Source organism: Orbicella faveolata, unplaced genomic scaffold, assembly GCF_042242905.1.
Source record: "Orbicella faveolata isolate gen_17 unplaced genomic scaffold, um_ofav_v1 contig_13, whole genome shotgun sequence".
Taxonomy (NCBI): domain Eukaryota; kingdom Metazoa; phylum Cnidaria; class Anthozoa; order Scleractinia; family Merulinidae; genus Orbicella; species Orbicella faveolata.
Window position 1 is genome coordinate 2,613,693 of NW_028301540.1, and position 16,313 is coordinate 2,630,005.

A 16,313-nucleotide genomic window follows, 5' to 3' on the forward strand; every position below is an offset into this window, starting at 1 on the left:
TAGTTATATTTGCCGACTTAGCGAATCATTTAATGTTCTGTTGCAGGCATCGACATCGCATGTTATCCCTCAGAGTAATTATGGTGATGACACAAGTTCGGGAGTTAGCCTGCAGGCGGATTAGCGGGGCAGAGAGCGAAACGCTGGAGTGAAACGCGATACACGAGCGCAAAACAAAAATCCGGTTTTTTTCGTCTCACGCTCCGCGCTTGTGTATCGCGTCCCGCTCACTGCCCGCTAGTCCGCCTGTTCTGCAGGCTAAACCAGAGAGGACTCAGGTCTAGGGGCTCATGGATTATGCTCGTATAGAATCGAATATTATGCTTTCTGGCGTCACCTAGGAAACCAGTCTAATATTATGTTTGGCTGGTAATATGCTCGTGTGTTAAATATGACTGACTTTCCCGTACAGTTCACTGCATTATTAAATGAACACTTTCTTTCATAACTGGGCTGTGTCTTTCGTCACCATATCATCGAGCCCCGCGCTCTTTGCTTCCCACTTTTCACCAAAAAATTCAAAGGCACCTGCGAGACGAGGCAGATGTTTCAGCGTGTTTAGCCGTCGTTCATTTCTGAAGATATTGTTAACTTAGAAACCTAACAAAATTATCATCCGTTTGTTTAGTTATAAGAACGATTTAAAATATACTGAACCCAGTAGGAGATTTTCCTGCAACTCAACTGGTTATACAAATAATAGCCGAGCCTTAATACCCTCCGTAATACCTTTACCGCGTAATAAATGAATCAATGCCAATTTCTGGCGGAGGATGGTTTGGGTTGCGAAGCTACAATGATTAAACAGTAAGTTAAGATAATAATGATGCTCTTTTCCGCGCTTTCCTTCTTCAGGAGGAAGTAACAAACAGTGTCTGTTACACATGAACGATATTATGTGAGGCTTGGTTTACTTTAGGAACAGGATCAAAACCGCTTTGATAATCAGAACCATAAAGCAGATAAACATTAGCGGGAAATTGAATGTCTGCCAATCTTTCTGGTTTTCTTATTTACTATTATTTTCTGCCGAGAGGAGGAAAGGGGTGGAGAGAAGGGGCGGAGGAAAGGGGCGGAGGGAAGGGGCGGAGGAAAGGGGCGGAGGGAAGGGGCGGAGGGAAGGGGCGGAGGGAAGGGGCGGAGGGAAGGGGCGGAGGGAAGGGGCGGAGGGAAGGGGCGGAGGGAAGGGACGGAGGGAAGGGGCGGAGGGAAGGGGCGGAGGGAAGGGGCGGAGGGAAGGGGCGGAGGGAAGGGGCGGAGGGAAGGGGCGGAGGGAAGGGGCGGAGGGAAGGGGCGGAGGGAAGGGGCGGAGGGAAGGGACGGAGGGAAGGGGCGGAGGGAAGGGACGGAGGGAAGGGGCGGAGGGAAGGGGCGGAGGGAAGGGGCGGAGGGAAGGGGCGGAGGGAAGGGACGGAGGGAAGGGGCGGAGGGAAGGGGCGGAGGGAAGGGGCGGAGGGAAGGGGCGGAGGGAAGGGGCGGAGGGAAGGGGCGGAGGGAAGGGGCGGAGGGAAGGGGCGGAGGGAAGGGACGGAGGGAAGGGGCGGAGGGAAGGGGCGGAGGGAAGGGGCGGAGGGAAGGGGCGGAGGGAAGGGGCGGAGGGAAGGGGCGGAGGGAAGGGGCGGAGGGAAGGGGCGGAGGGAAGGGGCGGAGGGAAGGGACGGAGGGAAGGGGCGGAGGGAAGGGACGGAGGGAAGGGGCGGAGGGAAGGGGCGGAGGGAAGGGGCGGAGGGAAGGGGCGGAGGGAAGGGGCGGAGGGAAGGGGCGGAGGGAAGGGGCGGAGGGAAGGGGCGGAGGGAAGGGGCGGAGGGAAGGGGCGGAGGGAAGGGGCGGAGGGAAGGGGCGGAGGGAAGGGGCGGAGGGAAGGGGCGGAGGGAAGGGACGGAGGGAAGGGGCGGAGGGAAGGGACGGAGGGAAGGGGCGGAGGGAAGGGGCGGAGGGAAGGGGCGGAGGGAAGGGGCGGAGGGAAGGGACGGAGGGAAGGGGCGGAGGGAAGGGGCGGAGGGAAGGGGCGGAGGGAAGGGGCGGAGGGAAGGGGCGGAGGGAAGGGGCGGAGGGAAGGGGCGGAGGGAAGGGACGGAGGGAAGGGGCGGAGGGAAGGGGCGGAGGGAAGGGGCGGAGGGAAGGGGCGGAGGGAAGGGGCGGAGGGAAGGGGCGGAGGGAAGGGGCGGAGGGAAGGGGCGGAGGGAAGGGGCGGAGGGAAGGGACGGAGGGAAGGGGCGGAGGGAAGGGACGGAGGGAAGGGGCGGAGGGAAGGGGCGGAGGGAAGGGGCGGAGGGAAGGGACGGAGGGAAGGGGCGGAGGGAAGGGGCGGAGGGAAGGGGCGGAGGGAAGGGGCGGAGGGAAGGGGCGGAGGGAAGGGGCGGAGGGAAGGGGCGGAGGGAAGGGGCGGAGGGAAGGGGCGGAGGGAAGGGACGGAGGGAAGGGGCGGAGGGAAGGGACGGAGGGAAGGGGCGGAGGGAAGGGGCGGAGGGAAGGGGCGGAGGGAAGGGGCGGAGGGAAGGGACGGAGGGAAGGGGCGGAGGGAAGGGGCGGAGGGAAGGGGCGGAGGGAAGGAGCGGAGGGAAGGGGCGGAGGGAAGGGGCGGAGGGAAGGGGCGGAGGGAAGGGGCGGAGGGAGGGGGCGGAGTGAAGGGGCGGAGGGGTTAGGAATCCCGGGGGAGTGGGAATAGTGCTCCCACGTCCCTCAAGCTGTCGTGTTAACTGCTACTGCCCGCTTTTCTTAATTTGCTGGATCCGTCATGCAAAATTCTAATCCTACGTTTGATTCGGTTGTAGCGTTCGTATGAAATATTGCGCTTTTTTCTCCAACTCGTAACGTTTTATGACTGGCCATAGACTCGTCATCTCTACACTGTTCTACACAAATTTAATTACTTCTTGATGCTTTTTTGTTTGTTTTGTGGCGGTACCTGCAAAGTAGCGATATTTGAAACTTTGAAGATATTTTCGGCCACGGTAATAGCCTGTGAACAAGCAGCGACGGCGGAAAAAATTGAGCGAGCGAAGAGAGCCGACGAGCGCCAAAAACAGAATTCAGCAAGGGGTCAGCAAGCTAAGCGTGCAAGGTAGGACGGGGACTGCGGGGCAGGACGTGCTTCGCTCACTGAATTCCCCCTCCGCCTCGCCTCGAGATCGTTAGCAGGCTACATTAATGAAGATGACTTACTTACTTAATTTGATGCGGTGCTTTTACAATAGAGCTGATAAAATTTATTTGCCACTCAAACCCAATAGATATAACTACGCCGAACAGCTTTGTTCAAATTGCAAGTCAGCACTGGGGACCGCTACCACAAGACAAGATGAACGAAAAGAATAGGAGGAGATAGTCATGAATTACCTATTACGTCTAATGACCGCTTCTTCGAATTAACCAATACTTTGAAAAGAAAAGAAAAGAAAAGAATACCGAACGTAAGACTATAGGTTAAGTAAGCGATAGCGAAGACTGTTGGGTCTATTTTTAGTTTTGGCTGACAGTTTTGACAGAAATCCTTCCAAACCCCTGGAGCGAGAAAGAGCTCTCTCTCCCCTGCTCCAGGGGGTGGGAACAAGAGAGACCCTGGGTACGAGGTTGCCATTACTCATCCAAATGCTTTCTGGAATTTTCCAAGATGGCGCACTGCTACGCTACCCACTATCAATAATAGCCTGCGTAGCAAGCGTTTCTGTGGAGTTCGGGAGCAAAGAATTACAGCGTGAAAAACGGAGCGAGTAAAGGAGCGGGAAGGGGCGAGTAAAGGAGGGCTCTCGGCCCATTTTCCGCGCGAGCAAAACACCGAAAATCCCGTTCCTCGGTCTTTCTTTGCTCCCAAACCCCACGGAAACGCTTGCTACGCAGGCTACGGGGTTTAATTTGCGCCGAAATTTTGCCTTTGCATCTACTCCCTCCCTCTTCCCCAGAGGAAAAACCTGACTTGAGCCCGCGATCCAATCGAGAAACCAGTACCTGGTCGGCGATAAACTTCAAAAAAACACGCGACTTTGAGCTCTTGACCTAAGCCCGCGATATGGTCACGTGATGCTGGTCAGCAGATGCCTTGTTCTGACAGCTGTCAATTAACAAGAAGATCTTTAAGATCTTACAACCGCGCTTTTAAAAGTTAACTGTTTTGGTAGCATGAGTGACCCGAAGAAAAAAAAACGAAAAAAAAAATATCGGTTTTGAACCTATTTCCAGCAAATTTGGCACACTGGAAGCTGAGAAAATTACTCTATTTCCGGTCATCATTTTTCAGCTCTTTTCGTCATATCCCCCCTCGGGAGGGTTTTGTAAAGTTAGCGAATTAGTTGCAAGCCACCGTAATGGTGATTGCTGTCGGCGAAATATTTATTTGCTAAAAAATTGCGGCCAAATCTTTCGGAGATGGAAGTCAGGACATTTGTAAGGATACAGAAAGTAATTTGGGACCAGTTGCTGACTTGTAAGGCTGAAATTATCCAGAAGTAAGGTTTTTTTAACGTGAACGTAACGAAGGCCACGCGGTGAATAAATTATCGGCTCTTCTCACTGTCTCGTTCTGTTTTTTGTTTCGTTCTCTTTTGGAGTCCGCCGAGGTCATTTTTTCGTCTAAATAACTTGAGAAAAGTTCGAAAAAGATGTTCCTCTTGAATTTTCAGCTTTCAGGCAATAATCCGTGATTTTTTTGACCGAAACGTAGGTTCACTGGTTATGTTAATGTGTTTCGGTGGCTATGGGCGACCGTCGCTTCCTTTGTCGACTCACGCAATGAAGCTAGGTTACAAAAAAAATCTAATAATATTTAGTTCTGGTTTTGTTCGATTTCGTTGAAATTTTAATATGATGAAGCTGGATTGTCAACGAATAGATTTTAATGCTGCCGATATGAGGTAGCTATTAACGCTAAAGTGATATATCGCTTCGATGTCAGGGTTTTGAAGAGATTTTTTTGCAACGTGTAGGTTCGGCGTAGTTTTGTAATCTGAGATTTCTGTTGACCCTGAAGAAACAAAGTTTGGCGAGTAAACATTACAGATTGCGTAATTCAAAGTTGGCCGAGTGGAGATCTGCGTCTGGTCTCCGACAAAAAAAAAAAACAAGAAGATCTGTTAGATCTTAAAACCGCGCTTTTAAAATTGAACTATTTTCTTAGCACTACAGTTGCAACGCAGTGTACATTCGAAAGTAATCCTTGATGATTCATTGATTACTGTAGACATCACATCACTTGATCATCACAGACTGTACTATTGCACCATCAGTCGTAGCCGTTGCGAAATCTCCGATGACGTAATAGTGTTAATCTGGAACTTTCTTTGGGATATGTATGGGCATGAAGATACGAACACTATTAACAACAGCTTTCTTTCTTAAAAGTCAAGTTTAAATTTAATATGTTCCTTGAGTAAAGGGCTAGCAAAGAAGTCACACGAGTCACATAATTCAAGAATTGCGTTATCGACGGCTATCTTTAGTACGGTGGTTATTTCCCTACCAATGACGTAATCATTGCATGTCCTGACATGTTCTTTGCTTGGCTTGCAAATATTTCATTTTCCTTCCGATCTATGAACTCGCTGCGATGAAAGAGCCAAAGAATTTACTTCATTTGCCTAAAACCACAAGAAATACTCGCAAACTTGCAAATAAATTAATGACCGTCGCTTCTGGCGAAATAAACTTCCAAAGTAAACACGATCTTATTAGTCACGTAGCGAAAGTGAAAGCTGCAACGTTAACGCATTCCATGGCTGACGTAATACCTTTTTTTAGCGTATTTATTAATCCCTTTGAATCCAACGCTTCGATAAAACCAAAAGAAAATATATTTTACCCACAACAAAGGAAACAATATCCGTAAAATTATCCGTGTATTAATGTTTTAACAGCTTCTGGCGGAAAAAACATCACACGTTGCGTGACTCGGAATTTGGCCGCGCGGAGGTCTGCGTCTGGTCACCGACAAAAAAAAAATAACAAGAAGATCTGTTAGATCTTAAAACCGCGCTTTTAAAATTGAACTATTTTCTTAGCACTACAGTTGCAACGTAGTGTACATTCGAAAGTAATCCTTGATGATTCATTGATTACTGTAGACATCACATCACTTGATCAACACAGACTACTATTGCACCATCAGTCGTAGCCGTTGCGAAATCTCCGATGACGTAATAGTGTTAATCTGGAACTTTCTTTGGGATATGTATGGGCATGAAGATACGAACACTATTAACAACAGCTTTCTTTCTTAAAAGTCAAGTTTAAATTTAATATTTTCCTGGAGTAAAGGGCTAGCAAAGAAGTCACACGAGTCACATAATTCAAGAATTGCGTTATCGACGGCTATCTTTAGTACGGTGGTTATTTCCCTACCAATGACGTAATCATTGCATGTCCTGACATGTTCTTTGCTTGGCTTGCAAATATTTCATTTTCCTTCCGATCTATGAACTCGCTGCGATGAAAGAGCCAAAGAATTTACTTCATTTGCCTAAAACCACAAGAAATACTCGCAAACTTGCAAATAAATTAATGACCGTCGCTTCTGGCGAAATAAACTTCCAAAGTAAACACGATCTTATTAGTCACGTAGCGAAAGTGAAAGCTGCAACGTTAACGCATTCCATGGCTGACGTAATACCTTTTTTTAGCGTATTTATTAATCCCTTTGAATCCAACGCTTCGATAAAACCAAAAGAAAATATATTTTACCCACAACAAAGGAAACAATATCCGTAAAATTATCCGTGTATTAATGTTTTAACAGCTTCTGGCGGAAAAAACATCACACGTTGCGTGACTCGGAATTTGGCCGAGCGGAGGTCTGCGTCTGGTCACCGACAAAAAAAAAAATAATAAACCACGGGTAAACCTAGAACCGCGCTCGGCCCATGGCCGCGCGGTTAATAAACCACGGGTAAACCTAGAACCGCGCTCGGCCCATGGCCGCGCGGTTAATAAAAAAAAATAAACCAAGGGTAGAACATGAACCGCGCTCGGCCCATGGCCGCGCGGTTAATTATAGCATGGATGTCACGTGACAACCAAAAGTTTTTGAGATCGATAGATTACCAAATTTTCTAAGGTATGGGGTTCCGCTCGCGCGCCTCTGGTGCGCAGGAGCTCCGGTATGAACCAATGAAATTATAGGAAACTATATCCAGTTCAAGTTTTAGCCTGGACTGTCAAGATATCACGTCACGAAACCGGCTAATTTCGTCTTTCAAACTCAACATCGAGATTCTCCGGAAAAGAGAGTAGCTTGGCGCTTTCCTCAGGACTGGCCAGCAAGTGTTGTTAATCTTCGCCGCTCACGACGTAACTATTTTATTGAAGGAATGACCAGCCCATGTATACCCCGATTCCTTACCTGGCAGAGGAACAAACGAGCTAACCAACTGCTGAAACGCTTCACCTCTCGTCGTCCCCCGCGCCCATTACATCCCTAATCTTCTCACTCGCGCTTGCTACCCGCTTGTTATCCAATAGTGTCAAGTGCAAGGGATTGGGAAAAAGGATTCATGTACAGAATACCAATACCAAAATGGAAAATTTTGTTTAAAATGTAGCCTGTACACGGACCCTCTATTTTTTCTCGAGTTCGTCGAAAAAAGCAAGTTTAGCGAAACAGTTACCCGGCGCGTAGGACACACCCGCTAAAACGCAATGGCGTGGGGCTGATGAAAGATCAAGATTAAAATGCAGTCCAGTGACTACGTGTTAGACACCTCTCGATCGCCTAGCCTAGCCTACTTCACAGTCAAATCTCAACTTAGTCGACTGATCCCAACGTAACATGGAACTCAATAAGGAGTCATCATTTTTCTCACAACAAATACCTTTATTCAGCTTCAATCACGTGACTGAGGACCGGGAACTAATTATGCCAGAGCTTTTAATGTTGAACAACACTCAACGCTCTTTTACTCTCCATCACAGGCGTTACTTGGGTCGCTACCAATAGCAGTGCTGAACCCAGATAACGGTAAGCACTCCTGAAATATGAAATGCGCGCCTAACAGATCCGATCTTCAGTGACTCCCGTATTTAACCCCTTCACGACAGTAGAGAAATGGTTGAATTTGGAGCGAATTAGTCTATAGAACAGGCGCGGCTTAGCGGGGAAGAACGTGAAGCGCGGTAAACGAATGAAGCGCGCGAAAGCCAACTTTCTCCTTCGTATGAAAACGACGGCATAAGAAGTTCCTTTTCATTGGACATTCCTCAGCAGTTTTAGTGACTATGCGATCCCCAAAAAAGTGCAAAGAAATGTTCACCTGCTCCGATTACGGTAAATTCGTTCAAACGCCAATGAAAAAATACTAGCGACTGAAAGGCCTCGTTTTCGAAACAAAACTTTGGCGCAAACATGAAAAACTGAGTTTTCCACCTTACCTGCACGGAATAGAATCGATTTCTTCTTCCGTAATTCTTCGAATCGCCGGTTCATAATTTCAACGATATCTTCGTTTGCAATATCTTCATTTTACTTGTAGAGGTAAAGCTAATTTTTCCGTTCTTCACCTGTCCTCTACAAGAAGCGATTTTCAGGAAATTTCTTCCCGTCTTCTTTCTTCTTCAACTTCGCTTTCTTGGCGACATTTTCTTTCTTCGCAATCTTCATTTATTCTTGCCACGACTTGGCGACTTTTCTTCCAAAACTTCCCTTCCTTTACTACTTCATTTGCTCCTCGAATCGATCTCCGCTTTCTTTTCCCTTCCTTTCCGAATCTTCCCCTTTCTTTCTTCATTTTCTCCCTCGTTTCTCACTTTGAACTTAATTGCTTCAATCTTCAATTTTTCTTCTTTCTTGCACTACTTGCAAAATTCACAACCAAACGTTGTCTTCGCTCTTTCTTCGAAATCTTCATATTTCATGCTTGTTTCTACCCTGTCGCAGAACAAAATTAAGTTAACATCGACAAACGAGCTAAACGATGCACTTTATTTCGCTACAAATTTTAAAACAAATAAAATAACTGTTTGATTAACTCGGCAAAACAGTCATCTACAGAAATACTTGACAAAACTGATAAATCAAAATATCCATTGGGTAACTTACACATTTCCAGCCTCAAAACATTTCAGTGAAAATCTAATGACATTATTTGTGTTAATTTGCGCCCTCCTAACTAGAAAAATACTGGTGTTAAGACTCACCGCGCACCAAGGGCCAAACGAATTTTGTTTGTAAAATAACAACATGTGACGGCTTCTGGCAACGGAACCTTTTCACTAAATTTATGAATCACTTATGTAAGGATCTTACAAGGAAGTAACACACATGCCAATGTTTTTCTACTTAAAAGTTCACAAGTTAAAGGTCTCTTAATAGTTGGACCAACAAAAGCATTGTAAAGAAAGACAAACTACGACGATGAGACTTTAAAAAGTGCTTGCTTGAGCCTAACTAGAGCATTACTAAGCATAATACAACAAAGTGAGCTAAACAGAAGAGTAATTTACATGGAAGCGTTCAATTGAAGGCTGCTTGTCAAGCGGTCTTTCTTCATTGCGTGACAGTTTGGTGACATCTGCAGGAATGTTCAGATATCTGTCACGGACAAATCTAACCAATCACAAGTTCTTCTATCATATTTAAAATGGAGGGGGATCACATCCGCACACATGCTTCCTCAAGTATCTTTTACCTCAGGGCAGATCAGAACTACTGTAGCTAAAATAAGCTCTAGCTTACACCTATTCCTATGTAGTCTTCTATTGTCTAGTGATAATCTACAGACAGATACATGTAAGCATTGTATAAATAATACCACACATCTCGCTCATTATCAGTAACGACCTGAAAGAGACAAAAGGAACAAGTCAGTGGAAGAAATAACAAAACGAAACAAAACCAACATGATCAGAAATTACCAGAAATTACTTGAATAACATTTGTTAAAGAAAAATCAAACATTGTCTGCTTGTAAGGAGGATGACCTAGCATTGGATCATGGCATAAAACAATGTCCATACTCACGTGGTGGTGTATTAGAGCGAGAGCGATACCCACTGCTACCATAATAATCTCGATGACGGTCCCTTGAATAGTACTCCTTGTCACGGGTGTAATCATCATAGTGACTTTTCCGGTAGTTTCGGTGCCTGGAAGAAAGTCAGAGGATTGTAAGCATTTAGCAGCTAGTCTGCAAACACCAGGTACATGCAGGTTATAAACTTGACTACTCGTGTCGTGGCAGACAGGGCTGTTAGTAAAAGCCTTGACCCTTCACACTGCATAGTTTGCTGTGGGTGTGAGGATCAACAACAGCACTGGAACTTACTGTGTAGCCTTTCCCATGTAGACTCCTGGAGTAGGAGTGTGAGCTCGTTTGGTGATGGAGTAATCAACACGTATTCGCCGACCATCAATTTCTAAACCATTGGTGCACTGTTTTGCCTGTAAGAGGAAAATAGATGGGTTTACAGGGTTCAAACGGAAGATTGCAACCTTTTTCCAAGGACTTTTCATGGACAAACACCAATAAATTACTAATAACAAGTGATAATAGAAGCATTTGCACATGGGCACCTTTCCAACTAACAGGTTTTTAAGGCCGTTAGCTTTTGCTCCATCTCACTACGCACAATGACTGCTAGTCAACTTGGTTTTGGCTTGCATTGCCACTTGCATTTGACTGGCCAAGTAATATCTTTGTTGTTTTACAGTGTTTTTACAGTGTTGTTTGACATCAGGAAAAGAAAGATGCTAAAGTATATATAAACCAACTTTGCTTTTGACTCAGTAACATTCACTGTTCGAGTGACTTGTTAAAACTCTTCAATGTATTTCCTAGTACAGTTGTGCATGTACAAGTAAATTTCCTTTTTAAGCTCTGTTTTAATCCAACTCAATGGCATTTGTGGATACTCCAAATATCTGACACTTCTTTTGACAATCTTTTTTCTCATGTAAGGAGTGGCGAATGGTAAAGGCCAGTCTTTGTGAGAAAGCGAGACTAACAAGAGAGAAAGTTTGCTGAGAAAACTTTCAAGTTCAAGCGACATTAAGATAACTGTAAACTAGGGGTTCCATATTGGAAGTGAAGTGCTGCGCCATGTAGAAAGACCGTGGGGGTGAGACATAAATATATCACATGGGTACGAGTGCACTAACCATGAGGCCACTGCACCTCCACTGGGGGATCTTAAGTTGGTATATGAAGCTTTTATCTTTGTGGTGTCATACTTTAGATGCCACCAAGAGGAATGAGCAACACAGTTCAAGAGGAAAATACATGCCATCTGACATTTTGGGGGGGAAAATGCAGAAAAATGTGTTGATTATGCAGAAAACACACTGGATTACATGTACGTAGAAATTTTAACAGCTAAAAAAATTGATAATAAAGCCTTTCCAGTGTACCGAACAACAGTGAAACGAAAAGCACTTCAAAGTTTTACCCACATTTTAAGCTCTTTACCAGGGTAAACTTATTAAACATCATGCCTGCCAACTTTGACATATGCTTGATCTGTTTCATTTACCACAGGTTTTCTGTAGAATTTTACATGAAGAATTTGTTGTTCTGTTCTTGGACTTCTGCAACTTAGTAACCAGGCATTACATTGGACAATGAAAATTGGTTTCCAGGCTCTTTGCCTAAAGTTGGTTGGAACGCCTGGACTTTAAAAATTTGTCATGAACAAAATGGCGTGTTTTTGTCGCTGTTTTAGGAGATCAACTACTTCAAAATAATCAATCTCTTTGAATGCTTCCTTTTGCATCAACAACTGTACTCAACGAACGGTCAAAGCACAAGGTCTCAGATTCAAGTTGGTCCATCCCAAATTCACCAATCGCAGACTTTCTACGTAGTGAGGCCTGGGAACTACTGACAAACAGACAACCTGAAGTCAAGATAACAGGACAGAAATAGGAGGCTGCCCTATGCCAGCAGCAAAAATATGACATAACTAAGTCAGAAAACAAATATCAGTGCAACCAACCTCTCTTGCATCTTCAGGTGCTTCATAGTAGACAAATCCAAACCCTCTTGAGCGGCCACTCTGCATTATTGAAACAACATAAGTAAAATTTTACATAGCACCGGTAAGAGTGTGTGCCATACTATACATGTAAATAATTAGTAGCCACTCAGCTGTGTTCTATGATTGGTTCTCTTGTCATTTTCTCTTCACTGATAAACAATGGTCACACACACTGCTCTTGACACTGATAATTATTCTTAAATTTTGGCTTAAAAATACACAAATTGTAGATTTTGGGCTGTTAAGAGTGTCTACTAAAACAATAATTTAACTATTTGCCCTTGTTTTCTATGAGTGATAGTTAGCTCCCTAGCTTTGTTGACTATTCGCCCATAGAAAACTCAAGCTCATGGTCTAATTTACAGTGCTATCAACCACTTACATCTACACTGATTTTTCATATAAAGACAAGTCACTGGCTGGGTGGGCTGGCTATTGATCCAGTCTGAGAATTGTCTATTACTGCTTCATTAACTCTCAAGTTTCCAAGCCATCATGATACATGTATACAGTTTCATACCTGGCGATCATAGACAATCTGGATTGATTCAACAGTGCCATATTTTTCAAAGTACACTCTTAAATCTCGTTCAGTAGTGTACAAGCTTAGTCCAAAAATTCCAAGGCAACAGCTCACTTCTGGGTTATCCTGTCATGAAAAGAGGAATAATATCAATTTATTATTAACTGCAGTAAAATCTGCTAAAAACTGAACTCAGTGAACTGAAGAACTTTATTAATCAGGATAAAACCATCAGCAGAGCTGCTGGGGTCATGCATTAGAGCAAAATAAAACATTGTCAAAAAATCAAAGAGTCTACAAGTTATAAAGACTATGCACATTGAAAAGTTAGAATTACCCGACTCCCAACATGACGTTTCCTTGAGGACAGGGGTGAAACACTTCTTGATCTGATAGAAGAAATAAAAACAAAACTATACTGTTGAGTAACTGAGAGAAATATTATTAATGTTTAGCATTTTTAGAGATTTAAGGTCAAAATAATATTGCTTCAAATTTCCCCCAAAACAGTGTAAAATTTCTAAACCAACAGCACCTGCTATATCTGGCAATACTATAAACACATACCACATACAATACCTTTTGTGCCTATAGTGATATGGACTGCGAGATCGGGATCTTCGCCTCCTCCTTGAATGTGAACGTGACCTGCTACGAGAACGGCGTCTGCGTGAACGACTTCGACTCCTTGACTTTGATCTATCTCTGGAATCAGATCGGGAGCGAGATTTTGACCTGGAACGGGATCCTGAACGAGACCTTGAATGTGATCTAGAGCGAGATTTTGAGCGAGACCTTGAACGGGAAGCTGATCTGGATCCTGCTCCGTTGTACTCACCAGCTTGCTCTTCATCATCTCTATCACTGACATCCTGCAATGTTATGGCATCAACGGTTCATTCAATAACATACATATACTTTTGTCTAAGAAACAAAATACAGGGGACTCATTAACATTTTCAGTAGGAGGGCAACTGGTTTTCACAGGCAGGCAAAAGGTTTTGAACTGAACTTATTTATAACAAAAACGTTCCTGCCCAGCCCTAATGAAACCCCTCAGTGGAATATATGTGCATACGCAAAGAAACTAAAAGTCATGACACTAACAAGACTCTGAATACACCTTTTGCTGTTCATTTACAGAAAATAAACATTCATTTGTTTCCAAGTTTCTTTCATTATGATCATTAAACTCTCATTAACACCAATATGACCTTCATTTGCGCGTAAGGAACGTTCAAGAAAAACATTTACATATGCATTAACATTCAAAATCATCAAAAGAAAAACAATACCTTCATTTGACATTCATTGACTGTAAATGTATTTTCATTTTGGTCGAAAAAAAATTCGTTGTCACGAAACGACAATCATTTACACTTTACGACATTCAGTTTTCAACAAAAGACTTTCAATAACACAATTTGCATGAGAACTAACATTCAATTGCATTACTATGCAACCATATCCATGAAGGTAACAATCTTTAATGCGGCGAGACAAACATTACAACCATAATAACATTTATTTTTGAAAGATAGAATATCAAATTCGCTGAACGATTTATCCTTCAATTGCCACACTAGTAAATAGTAAATAGTCTTCGTTGACATCTTCAAAAGCCCTGACTATCCTTTCGCGGTGTTCAAATGCGATTCTATTTCTTCGTGGCATTTCTGGACAAATCGAACTGTCACTACATGTACATGTATGTCACACGAATACTGTAGTGCGCCCTCTGAGTTGTACGCAAAAAGTTTCGTAAGTGGCCGAATTTATATCTGCAAGGGGAGGATTGTGAAATTATGATTTGAAAAAAGTACATATGGTCCCTTGTTCTATAATCAAATTTTCGAGGAAAATTGGGCGAGATATCTCTGTTCAAAAGAATTACGCTAATGGGCGATTGTTTTCTCTTCACGTTAGGTGAAAACACGGTAATGTATGTCTCACCGTATTTAAGATTGTTACCTTCATGGATATGGTTGCATAATAATGCAATTGAATGTTAGTTCTCATGCAAATTGTGTTATTGAAAGTCTTTTGTTGAAAACTGAATGTCGTAAAGTGTAAATGATTGTCGTTTCGTGACAACGAATTTTTTTTCGACCAAAATGAAAATACATTTACAGTCAATGAATGTCAAATGAAGGTATTGTTTTTCTTTTGATGATTTTGAATGTTAATGCATATGTAAATGTTTTTCTTGAACGTTCCTTACGCGCAAATGAAGGTCATATTGGTGTTAATGAGAGTTTAATGATCATAATGAAAGAAATTTGGACACAAATGAATGTTTGTTTTCTGTAAATGAACAGCAAAAGGTGTAATTAACTTTGGACGGTCTAATGTACATTTGCTGTTTACTTTTAACTCTCACTAGTCTAAACAAATTTTTGCAGAGGAAGACTACCTGTAGAAACTGGAAAACTGCTCTTTTTTGAGAAACGAAAAGCCACCATAAAAATTACTGAAACTGAAAAACCACTGAACACAATGATTAAAACTGCAAATTCACAAACTTGAATCTGCTCAGCTTGATACAGCAGCAGAAGACAGGTAGGTAATTTTCCTTTTTGAGGGATCAACACATTTTCATTTAAAACCGCTGCCTGAGAACTATAGGTAGACAAGTAAATATAAAAAAAAAAATAAAAATTGCAAGAGATACCAAAACCAAAAAAACTGATATTTTAAGCGAAAACTGCAAAGCTGGTGTAAAAATTGACCAAAACCGTAAAACTGAAAAACTCCAATATCCAAATCTTTGTAAGAGAAGATGGATTTGCAACAGTTACAATCTATCATCGTAGAGTTAGCCTAGTGCAAATGTTATAGGGTCTAATGGCTTTAAGTTCTGACCGCATTAAAGACATACCAACTCTAGATATCTAGCCGCCAACAGGGGCTCTGAGTTCTGATTGTCATTCTCTGGTAGATCTCGCAAATTATTATCATGCCAGTTAGGATGATTACGAGGTTAACTTTCTCTAAATTCATGCATTTTCAGTGAGTATTCAGGTTTCAAGAGAGGTTCCCAGTGTTATTTTAATTCCTCTGATTTCCAGTTCATACAGAGTCTGGCCAAAGAAAAGGTAGAAGAGCTGTGTGGTTAACTTAACATATCAAGTTAAAGCCCAACTGAACTCTTGTTACAGTTTCACACATTCCATAACCATCTAATAGCTAGTATAAGTTCAAAGAGGCACACATGAATTTTCTGAACTACAGTACTAGGCACAATTCTTGAGACGATTGTTTTTCCCACTAAAGTAAAATTTTAACTGTTTAAAGGGAGACGGATCTCTCATTCGTAGCATTCTTGACTCAACGAGTTCCCCATTTCAAGAAATTGTTTGAGATCGTTATTTCATAAGCTTGTAAGAAAGCTAAAAAGCTCATGCTGGCTAGCCAAAATAAAAATATAAACAAAATAAAATCAACCAAGAAAACCACCCGAGGAATTTGTCATTTAACTACAGTTTGATGGCTTTTGATGCCGTTCTCGACAACAGCCATTTGCTCTAATGGCAAACGAAGATTGTCAGTCATTCAAACTTGTGAAATTGGTGAGCAAAAACCCAATAGTTTACGGTAGCCAAAGTTTTGTTTATAATAAGCACATTTTGGCGCATAAAATGAGCCGAATACTTTCCTTACCTTTTCTTCAGAACCATTTCTATCATCTGTATCACTCATCCTCGCTTCAAGCTATATTAATATCCACAAATGTGAGCTGATTGCCTCAAGAAGCTAGACAAATCTCATTCAACTGAAAAGCAGATGGCGCGAGGGACGACCAAGCCTTCCCAGTGTTCTAAGCGCCAAAAAGCGC

At 43.2% G+C, this 16,313-nt stretch overlaps 1 protein-coding gene across 2 annotated transcripts; it reads right to left on the reverse strand.

The window, feature by feature from the left end:
• Positions 1–8,886: 8,886 nt before the first annotated feature.
• LOC110053917 (transformer-2 protein homolog beta-like) lies at positions 8,887–16,302 on the reverse strand. 2 transcript variants are annotated; one of them, XM_020760229.2, is made up of 8 exons: positions 16,139–16,300; positions 13,058–13,350; positions 12,816–12,867; positions 12,476–12,604; positions 11,914–11,973; positions 10,248–10,363; positions 9,944–10,068; positions 8,887–9,763 (listed from the first exon to the last, which is right to left on the reverse strand). In XM_020760229.2, the coding sequence occupies exons 1-8, from the start codon at positions 16,175–16,177 to the stop codon at positions 9,753–9,755; spliced, it is 825 nt and encodes a 274-aa protein (XP_020615888.2). In that variant the 5' UTR covers positions 16,178–16,300; the 3' UTR covers positions 8,887–9,752. The 2 variants fall into 2 exon arrangements, with proteins under 2 accessions (XP_020615888.2, XP_089140179.1); XM_089284053.1 differs by lacking the exon at positions 8,887–9,763 and having other exon boundaries at positions 9,776–10,068; positions 16,139–16,302.
• Positions 16,303–16,313: the final 11 nt, after the last annotated feature.